The sequence below is a fragment of the Sipha flava genome, unplaced genomic scaffold (genome assembly GCF_003268045.1).
Source record: "Sipha flava isolate LNK unplaced genomic scaffold, YSA_version1 249_pilon_pilon, whole genome shotgun sequence".
Lineage (NCBI taxonomy): Eukaryota > Metazoa > Arthropoda > Insecta > Hemiptera > Aphididae > Sipha > Sipha flava.
In genome coordinates, this window is record NW_020272898.1 from 1,772,883 (window position 1) to 1,784,955 (window position 12,073).

The window sequence follows — 12,073 nt, forward strand, 5'->3', positions numbered from 1 at the left end:
TAATATATGAGTTAAGTTATTTAATATTACTTGTGGTCGGGGTGACCGAATTCTGATAGCTGCTGATGACGATGTGTAAACTCAGTGAAGTAGGATCTTTCCTTCTTTCCCGTAGGGAGAGAAACACGATGTAATTCGAGATCGACCGAGCGAGCAGGTGCACGGCTTACGGCGAGGAACTGAAAATTATAAAAAAAAAATTACTTGTCTTTGTCTTTTGACAATTGTCCATTTACTACATCTGATGAGGCAATAATTTTTTCTTCTTTTTCCCCAATATCCATTTGAGATACAATTTCCGAGCTTTCTGATTTATTTACAATTATAGATTCAATAACGTTGGACAAATCTGTTTGAATGCTTTTCGTCGCCCAACTTTTTATTTCATTATTGTGTTCCTCTGTGACAATTTTTTTCTCACTTTGTTCTTTATTCAATTCGATGACGGTCTCCTGTACTTTTTCTTGGGAATAATTCAACTTTTTTTGTTCGTTGTCCATATGGCTTAGGATTTCCTCACATTTATTCTCTTGGAGTTTATATTTTTCTTTAGCTATTTTGTACTTAATTTGCTCTTGCTTCAATTCAAGCTCGGTGCTCTCTAGTTGTTGTTGGGAATAAGTCCATTTTTCATGTGTGTTCTTCAAATCCTTCTGCATTTCATGTAATTGTAAATGTAAATCATTATTTTCTTCTATTTTCATATGTAATTGTGAGTTACATTTCTCTAATTCTTTTTGAGTATAAATTTCTTTCGTAGTAGCACATTGGAGCAAATTATTGAATTTGTTAATATTTTCATCGCCTTGTTTTATTTCGTTTTCTAATAAATGTATTTTATTTTCGAAACTTAATATTTCCATCCCAACTTCAATGGATTTTTTAACTAATGAATAATTTTCAGATTTTGAAATTTTTAGGGCCTTCAGCAAATCGTCGACAGTATTTTCTAACGATTCGATTTTTTGAATAAGGATTTTATTTTCATCCGTCATTATATTAGAATATTTTTTTGAATGATAAAGTTGTAAATTTGTAAATTTCAAATCGATTTTCAAAATTTTTTTATGATAATTGAATTGTTTGATTATTTCGATTAATTCACTATGTTTTTCCTTATATTTGACGATTTCATTAGAATTCTCACTCACTTGAAAATCAAGCTTTTCTATTTTAGAAGTATAATCATTTAATTTTTCTTGAAGATCAAGAATTATATTGGTTTTTTCGCAATTATCGATTTCTGTATTTGATAGTTTACACTCCAAGACTTGTTGGTTTGTTAAGTATTCGTCGTTTATTCGACGTTGTTCTTTGTTACAATTGATCAAACTTTTGTTTTTCAAAAATTGACCCTCTAGTGCAACTGCCAATTCCCTAATATCTTGCTTCATTTTAGAAATCACGATATTATTACATTTATTTCCATCTTTTTCTTCTTCGATTTGTTCTTGAAAACGATTTATTTCTTCTTGCTTTATATTTAAAATTATTTCATTTGCTTCATCTAATCGCATTGCATCCATCAATGTATTTCGTAATTTTTTAATTAATTTAACATGAGGATCACATGCATTTTTAGTACTACAAAATAAATCTATGTCATTTATAAGCTTTGATAACAAATCATAATCACTAAAATTAGTTTCAACTGAAAATTCTGATAGCTTTTCACGATCGCCGCAATCAGTTGAATCAGTAATTGTTAAAATTTGCTGTTCAGATTTAACTGAGTTTTTAGAACAACAGCTCTGATAATCCTATAAATTCATTACGTATGAATAATTAAATTATTATTTAAATAATAAAATAAATAACAGTTGTGTTCGATACTTTTAATATGATGATACTTACTCCGCATTTATCAAAATTGGATATTGTGTTGTTTATTTGGTTAAGCAACGTAGGTGAATCAATTTTTTTACTATTTTTACGAAACACAGTATCCTTCTTAAGTTTTTTCTAATGCTTTACATAAATGATATTTCTGTGCTTGCAAATCTTTATTTTCTTTTTGTAAGTTTTGATTTACTTTGCTTAATTTATTGCAATGACTGACCACTTTCGAATAGTTTTTTGAAGCTATTGTCATTGCATCCATTTTATTTGTTGATAGTTAAAAGAAGTTTAAAATAAAATGTAGAAATTTAAAATTGAATTTCGAAGAATATAAACATACTCCGTAATTTTGTAGAACTATATTGATTTGCAGTGTTTGTCAAACATACAAATCGATTTCATTTTATCACCATGGATATAGTATATATATATATATTAATATTGCATACGTTGTATTTGTATGGTCTAAAAAGAAATTAAACTAACGGTTCGGTTCGACTCGGTCCCTTGTAAAAATGTTCAGTCCGGTTCCAAAATGACGATCCCACTTAAGACGGATGAAGAGGTTCAAAAGAAACATGTTAAACAACCCAAATACATCAACAAAATTGTAAAGCTCGAGATTTATTATATGTTATTTTATATGTATATATTTTATTAATAATATAATATTATATTATTAGTAGGGCTCGGATTTTGTAGCAAATGCTTCTTTTGAGGGAAGTGTGATAGAAAGATAATTCTTTTATATAAATACGTTTTGAATCGTTCTGATTTTAATGAAGTAAACTTTTTTTTTGCTTTTTTCCATAAAATCTGCTTTTTATTGCTTTTCCCCTATTTGGTTATTTTTTCTTGATTTTTATATATTTTTCTTGAAAACTTAGCTTATTTGTATGTATATTATACGTCTTGGACTATATTAGTATTACCAGAAATTATAAAACCAGTGAAAAAACCAGTAATAAATATATGACTGATAAAATAACTGTCGTTATTGTGCCGAAATAGTTTTATCTACAATTATCTATAGTTGCATTTACGACTCAAGGAAAGGGAAAATTATCTGAATTATACCTACGTATTTTTATAGCACGTGCTAATACTTTAGTTGGCCGGTAAATTACATCGACAATCAGTGAGGTATAAACGTATAGTGTTCTAAATAATTTCTTTAATCGTCAAAATGCCAAAAGTTAAACATGAAAATTTAAAATTAAAAAAAATCGTAAGAGAATTCGGTGAAAATGTGCTTATGACTGACGGAAATATTATATTTTGTAAATTGTGTGAAGTCAAAATAAATTCGGATAAAAAATATAACGTTCAACAACATATTGGCAGAGTAAAACACAAAGAAGCATTGAAAAAACTTGAAGCTGAAAAACATAATGCAGTTCAGCCATTCATTCAACAATTTTGTAAGTCTGATTTTAATGCTGACCTATGTTCCGAATTTGTAGCGGCAAATATCCCCCTAAACAAATTAAATAACGAACATTTTCGCTCATTTCTTTCAAAATATTGCAATAAAACTATTCCAAATGAATCAACTTTACGTAAAGGATACTTTAATTCTTGCTACACTAATGCGATAACTAAAATACGCGATGCTGTGAATGTCCAAAAAATATGGGTTTGCATAGATGAAACAATTGACAGTGTGCGACGTAATGTAGCTAATGTCATTATTGGTATTTTGAAACCACAAGATGTTGGTAAAACTTATCTTATTCACACAGAATATTTAGACAAAGTGAACCATAGTACTATTTTTCAATTATTTAACAAATCTATGCATATTTTATGGCCAAATAATGTCAATCATGAGGACATTTTACTATTTGTTTCGGATGCCGCGCTGTATATGAAAAAAGCTGGCCGCTGTATTCAAACACTGTATCCAAAATCTTTGCATGTGACATGCTTAGCTCATGCCCTCCATAATGTGTGTGAAGAAGTACGTGCACATTTCCCAAAAGTTGATCGTCTAATTACCGAGATGAAAAAAACATTTCTGAAATGTCCAAAACGGATCGCTATTTTAAATGAAAAATGTCCGGATATTCCAAATCCACCTAAACGAATCACTACTCGTTGGGGTACATGGATTACAGCAGTCGAATATTATTGCACATATTTAAATGAAATAAAAAGTGCAGTTGAAGAATTCAACGAGAATGCCCAGTGTGTGAATGTTGTAAAAGAGCTTATAAAAGATCAATCTCTACATTCAAATTTCGTCTACATTACAATAAATTTTGGATTTTTTCCACATGCAATTACACAATTAGAAAAAAGAGGTATTTTTTATTTTTTATTTTTGTTTCAAGTATTTGCTGTATTTATATATTATTATTTTTTAGGCGAAACCTTGGCAAAAAGTATAGGCATTGTGTTAGAAGCAAAACAAAAGTTAGAGGAAGCTAATGGCGAAGTAGCGAAACTGATTTTAGAAACGTGCAATCGTGTTTTTTCAAAAAATAATGGATGGGCAGAACTTCAAAAAGTCAATAGTATTCATAATGGCACTGCACTAAACGTAAATGTGGAACAGTATGATTCAAATGATTTAGTTTATATGAAATATGCACCGATTACATCGGTTGACGTGGAAAGGTCTTTTTCTATGTATAAAAATATATTAGCACCCAATAGAATGTGTTTCAATGAAAGTAACTTGACTAAATATATGGTTATGAATTCCTTTTTTAATATTTAATTTTATATGTAATTGAAATTTGCTTTTTTAGAATTAAATAAATGCTTTTTTTGGCTTCTTAAAATGCTTTTTTAAGGATTTATTTTGCTACAAAATCCGAGCCCTACTGATAAGTTTTATTTATAAAGCACGTTCAACTTTAATGTTTGAAGGAATCAAACGTGACAGACATAAATAAACCGAATTCGTATCAATATTTAATGATAAATTGTATATATATTATAATATTTATGAACTTGGTGTTATCTTTATTTGGAATAAAATAATTTAATTTTGAGCTAAGCTCATGAAAACCAAATAACCCTGGTTTGATAATTTTATTACATCTTTTGATGTTAGGCTCGAAGTCATTATTGTGGTTGTTTTGAGTTGGCCACAATTTCATGATATAAACGGCTTGAAGTTTTGAATTGGATAGAATGTATTATCGTACACAAAAAAAAAAAAAAAAACCAAATCTTTTGAAATGGAATACACTTGGTGTTGTATGTGATTTTATCGTAAATTTACACATTTTTGCGATTTCATTATTTTTGTTATTATTGTAGATGTATTCTACGAGTATAATCGGATTACAGACAATTTCCAGTGTTAATGAACCCATGATAGCAATGTACATTCCATTTTAATTTGTACAACTTATAAAAGTAATTTTTATTTTTATTTTATCATTAAGGGTGATTATTCCCGTAGGGCAAACTATAGATAATAAAATAGACAAAATACAAATATAAAATATTTAGAAAATAATTAGTAATATTTATAAAAACCAGATTCAAAAATTGGTGTACACCCATGTCCTCAAATCCGGTCGGAATAAATAACATAAATATTTAGTTTAGATTTTTATCTATTTTTTTCAAGAGCTTTTTAATAGAAATAATTGTATCTTTATATTTTCGCAATATTCATGTACATCGAGTTGAATATGACGAGATCGATCGGTGTAGTGAAAATATCAATGCCATTAATTAGAATACCGAGGAAAGTGTAAATTATTAAATATAGGAATTATTATTCCGATTTATGGGAATGGGGGGAAACTTGATCGTTTGTTAAACGTGTATTAATAATCAACGAGATAAGGAAATTAAATTGCTTGAAATTTTTGAAATAATAACGACAAAACGCCAATGGATCGATGTTGGCAATTTTTTTAGGAGTGTTGTGGTTACATCATGGCCTAGAGTAAGAGGGTGCAGGCCGTGTCACCAGTTTCGTTAAAAGTTACTGAATTATTTACACTAAATCGTTTAAGCTATAGTTTTTTAAGATATAAAGGTTGTAAATAATTTCAGAATAAAAATCTTACGTACAAATCAATATTTTATACTATACTCAAATATTATTATTGCCTTCAAATTTGAGAATATAAATATAGTATATTTCGATTTAGACAGGTTTAAATAAGATACAATTTGTTCAATATTTTTACAAATAATGTACTTGTATTAATATTGTAAAGCATGAAATATTTGCCTTTTGATAACATTAGGTAGAACGTGTTATAAATATATATAGAATATATAAAATATTTTGCTAGAAAAAAATAACTAAATTTAATATAAGTGTGTTTGGATGTGGTATATAAGTGTAAGAGGTATGGAGTTCTGTGAACGGTGACGGAATATAAAAATGAAAAAACATCAAACATTTATTTTTTTTAATAATTTATTAAAATTAATCCTTTAAAATTATATACATCGCTAATTATGACAATATTAGTAAAAAACAATATTAATCCCTTAATGTAACAGAGTGTACAATATTTTTTGTCATCCCATCTTTCACCAACACAAACAAATTGAATGGTTTGCTCACTCGAGAGCACGCCACGTATAATTGTCCGTGTGACAAACATGATGTGCTCAAATCTAAGCGACAGAAAGACATCGTTTGGCCTTGAGACTTATTGATAGTCACTGCAAATGCCAATCTAATTGGAAATTGAAGGCGTTTAAATTGAATTGGCACATCTGTGATATAATAGGGATTCGTGGTAATAATATATTTTCACTTCGGAATTTGCCATTTGAAATGATGGCTTCGATAATATTTTTCATTAATTTTTTAATGACTAATCGCGTACCGTTGTACAACCGTGAAATTATAAAGCAAAATAACCGGAGATCCAATCTTCAGTTGTAAATTATGCGGTGGCATGGCTGGTAAATCCAATGAGTTTAAAAACTCTGTTGGGTAATTTACAGCTTCAGTAGCATCGTAAACTTTACCAATATATTTGTATGACACCAAGTCTTCTGATAACAAATGTTGTATCTTGAGATTCAATTCGTTGACGTCCACATTTTTTGCTGCTAAAATTTCTCTTTCTGCCTGCCACTCATGATTTGTGTATTTTCTGGGCATATTGAGGAATATCTAGTCAATCTTGCAAATCATTGATTGTGCAGAAATTGATCGGTAATTTTATGCATCCAGTTTCATCTGTAGTAACTTTCCCATCACCAATATCTAACATATGTTTTGAGAATGTTTCTGCGGATGGATCCTGTAGCATTTAAACGCACATATTTATTTTCAGTTGTACTTTTTCCACAGTAGCGATGATTTTAAGCATGCGTTGATCTCATCAACGTATATTGAATGTGGAATAACGGGAAATGTTTGTCTGAAATCACCTGAAAGGAGTAACAGAGTGTCGCCAAATAATTTGTCGTTGTTTTTTATATCTTTTAATGTCCTGTTAAACGCCTCAAGCGAATGTTTGTGTGCCATAGTGCATTCATCCCAGACGATAATTTTACAATGTTTCAGAACTGTAGCCATGGGCGATTATTTTTTTATGTTGCACACTGCGTTTAGGTTATTTTGAATATTTAGTGGTAGTTTAAATATTGAATGAGCTGTTCTGCTTCCTTCCAATACAGTTGCCACAATGCCAAATGATGCAACAGCCAATGCGATGCCATTATTTGACCGTTTTTTGACGAGAATGATCGAAATAAGAAATGTTTTTCCAGTTCCATCTGGTGCATCAAAAAAAAAAAGAATCTACCTTGTCCTGCCGAAACTGCAAGCATGATGCGGTCGTAAATTTTTCTTTGTTTTTCATTTATTAATGGAACGTTGCGAGTAACGATTGCTGCCATTTCTACAATATTGTACTGTAGTTCACGATTCAATTCAGTATTTATTAAATCAAATGCATTTCGATTTGGTGAATACATACCGAAATGTCTGAGTGCTAAGTTGGCAATGATAATGCAAAGATCCTCAATAGCAATCAAAGCTTCATTATACATAACGTCACTGTATACTATCGTTAGATCGTTAGTATACAGTATATACTCGCCCCAAGGTGTTTGATTTGAATAAACCGGGATATGCATCAATCGGCGTGCCTTGCTTGCGGGACATCTATTTTTTTTGTTGGAGTCCATGTGAAATAGCGTGGTACTTCTGAATTGAGTACCTAATGTCCGTGCAAAAGCATCCGCACGATTACATAATTCAAAAAATTCGGTGAGGGTAGTTTTTGGTGGATTTATTGCACGATCAATCGCTGTCTCGCTCTTGAAATATACGCGCTGCCCGTTTTCAAAATGAACGGCTAAATTAAAAACTGCTGGATCCTGTTCATGAATTGAGAAACCAAAAATATGCCAAACAGCTTCATTGGATGGAGCTGACGTACCGGTCAATTTGGTAAAGTGTTATTTCATCGTTGTTATTCACCGGATTATTCACACATCCCAGCTGGCTCACTTTTCAACTCAAAAGCATTACAATGCAAACATTCCTTGTCCATAGCACCAATTACCACTTTTGAATGAGTATAATATTGAATATCGGGCTTATATTTGAATGCTAGATGCAGGAATAAATTAGATGTAAATAATCAATGCACTTTTTGGAGCTGTTAGTCACTTGCTCTGCGTCTGATAACTGTATAACGGCGTGCTTGCTCTTGTTCTAATCTTCTTTGTTCATGTCGTTCAGTTCGTGCATCTTCTGATGTAGTTTGACGCAATCGCGCCATGTTCACACGCACATTAGTATTATCTTGCTGGATTTAGTCTTCTGTTCTTTGGGCTCTTGTATTTCGCATGTACGCAGATCTACGTATTTGACGGCTTAAAGAAGCGCCTCTGCGTCTTGCTGATATTGTATAAAACTCACAAATAGAAGTAATTAAATTAGTTGATAACGAAAAAATTAATAAGACAGGATATTAATTATTAACACGTTCGTGTTAATTTTATTCAAGTACAAATTCAAGTACTTGCTGTCTAGTTTCGTTTAATACCATAAATAATTAAATCATTTTTTATAGTTTTTTAATAGTATCATTTAATAATTCGTTTTCAATTGCGCAGTTATCGACCGGGTCAAAAATTATTAAATAAAACTACGATGTATTAAACAATAGCACTTGGAAGTTTAAAAAATAGATATGAACCTATTCGCAGACCTACCAAATGTATATACAAAATTTCTTTAAAATCGGTCAAGCCGTTTCGGAGTATGGTCACAAACACTGACACGAGATTTTTATATATATAGATTTAATTTATATTTATACTCATTGCTTGAGTATGTACCTACTGTTGGTAATACCTCAACTTTAACGTCTTTACTTTTCATAAGTCAGGTTAGTTTTTATTTGCGTTTATTAACATTGTAAAATTACTAAACCTTCTTTGTATTTAACCTTTTACTTACATTCTTATATTATTTAAATTCCAGACTTAATTTATGTAATAATGAATAATATTTTAGTCTGTATTCACGGCGCTATGATAGTAAATATTTCTGGAATATACTATTTGAAAATCTTATTACTCGGTTGTTACTTATTCACTTCACTTACTTCGCATCATCACTAATCAGTTTAAACTATCTGTTAACCGTTCTGGGTACACATTTTTGTGCAATATATTAGAAAATTATTAGAAATAGATTATAATAATATAAGTAATAATATATATATATCTAAACAATAGGAGAGCGCACTAACATTTTTATTCTCATATACGATAAAGTATAGACATACCGAGTTAATTGTATAATAATGTGGAGTGTTATATTTCATATAATGAAATTATCAAATGTACAATGTGCATGTGCAGTTTTAACAAAAATTAAGGCAATTATTGTGGACAGTAGTGAGACCACATAATATATTTAAAATTAAATTGTATTGTTATATTTATTATTATTCCATTATGTGTGCGCACATATTATATTACGCCAATATAGAATTTTAATGTATTATCACTACATTGAACACTACATTCAATACTATGTTGTTAAATTGAAATGCCCATTGCATGAAAACGTAGTTATATGGCGTAATAATTTTGGGTGATGTGTAAAAAAAAAATACTTTTCATTACGAAATGAATTCATAACTCTGCCATAAAAACTAATCGACGCTCACGTGTGTTATCGATCTCGTGTCCCACAATACGTTATAATCATTTTTTTTGACAAGAACTTTATTTATGAATTATTTTTTAAACGTATGATATTTATGTAGGTTATATAAATTACCATTAGTTTTATATTCTTAAGTATATATTTTAACATCAGCAATGGTAGATAGTATACACATATTATACAACTCAAGGGAGTAGATAAGGGGATGGATTTAGGGGTTCAAACTTCCCATTTAAAAAGCACAATAAGTTAATAAATAAAAATAATCAGAAAAAATTTTTATGTAAGTGTTAAGTTTCATGTAGGTACTATTAACAACAAAAATTACTTTTTAGTTAAACATCGAAAAAAAAAATATTGTTAAATTATAATAAAGAGTGAATATGAATGTGCATCGCAAGCTTAACTACAAGCAATAGAAAACTCACAATTTTTAGTATCACTGCTCATTTTGTGAAATGTTATTAGCTCCAACAGAAATTGTAATAAAATTTTTCAAACTGAAAATATTGATTTGATTGAGCATGCAAATATGTAATTATTGTAAAAAAAAAAAAAAAAGCATTAGAAGATATACGAAATTATGAGGAATTTTTAAAATTTATGACAGATTTTGAAGAACTTTTAGATATTGAGTTACTTAGAAAACGAAAAAAACGAAGAAATAACCCTTCAGAGACAGCTGAAATATATTATAAAATAAATTTTTACTATCCATTTCTTGACCATGTGTTAAACGAACAAGTAGCCGGATTTTCCAAATATCACAAAAAAATTGGAAACCTCCAGATCTTACTGCCAAAATATATGAAAAATAAGAATGACGCTAAAAACAAATTAACAGAAATCCATAAGGTATAAATGAAAAACTTGAATATCTGTGTGTATAAATTATAGACCAAGAATCGAGAAGAAATAAGTGATGACTTAAATTAATTAAATTAAATCATTGGAAAAGTGTGATAAACTGTTTTTCATCTCATTTATACTTTTTTTAACATTTTGGCCACTCTTCCTGTGTCTACTTCTAGTGCGGGAAGTTTCTTTTCTACATTAAAGCGTTTAAATACATATTTACGAAATACCATTGGTTAAGAGCGACTTACTGGACTAGCTCTTCTAAACATTTATAGAGACATAATTTTTCATCCTTTACAAATTGTGAACAAATTAATAAAACGTAGACAATGATTAAATTTACTCATATAATATTTAATGTTTAAAAATAATATTAAAAGTATTTTATTAATATATCTATTTGTATTTTTTTTTTCACGCCAACCTATTACTAAAAATTTTAAGTCGAAAACCCCTCCAATAATCTATACCTAACGTCCTTACTACAACTGTATCGTATTAACTGCTTTAAGGAAATACGTTATTCAATGAATCCAATACGAATAAAATAGGATATTTTACGGACTCATATATTTTTTAAACATATATATTATTTCAACTGAAAACTCGTCGGTATATTTGATGCTACTTTTAACTTTGAGATACATTTCAACAACATTCTGTCATTTCACCATCCCTGTTTTTTCGGGTGCAACTGTTCTATTACTTATTAATAACGTTTTTCATATCAAACGAAATCATACAGATATTCAACATTAGACAAAAAAACTTTTTGTCATCTACATTACAATAAATAAATATTAAATACGACATATATTTTGTTTCTGGATTAAGGTTTTTCTCTTAGCGTTCGTGACAAATGGGGTGTTTGCAAACCCCTTTTATCATAATCCAGTTGTAGAACATGTAGATTATGTGAAGCTTATACAGAGATGGTCTGATCCATCGAAGTATCGGAAGGTTTGACCTATTGGGATTTGTCATTGACCTCAACGGCCGTATTACATTAATTTTCAAAATAATTAGGTAGTTTTAATATATTTACACTAAAAAAATGTATTTGTAAACTATGCTACTATAAAAAAATCCTGATTCAAATATCCATAACCCGTATACGGTAATACAATAAATTATTACTAATAAGTAATAAATATAATTGCCTATTTAACATGAGTATTTTGGGACACAGTTATTACTGTGTATGCTTCGTCAAAAATACTAAGGTACTCCATGCACATGAATACGGATAGC

At 29.5% G+C, this 12,073-nt stretch overlaps 2 protein-coding genes across 4 annotated transcripts in view; both read left to right on the forward strand.

Moving 5' to 3' along the window:
- The window catches only part of LOC112684345 (arrestin domain-containing protein 3-like), a 162,113-nt gene that overhangs the window by 33,807 nt on the left and 116,233 nt on the right, over positions 1 to 12,073 (forward strand). The window lies entirely within an intron of this gene.
- Positions 2,959 to 4,561, forward strand: LOC112684451. The gene is made up of 2 exons (XM_025555986.1): positions 2,959 to 4,142; positions 4,206 to 4,561. The coding sequence occupies exons 1-2, from the start codon at positions 3,026 to 3,028 to the stop codon at positions 4,559 to 4,561; spliced, it is 1,473 nt and encodes a 490-aa protein (XP_025411771.1). The 5' UTR covers positions 2,959 to 3,025.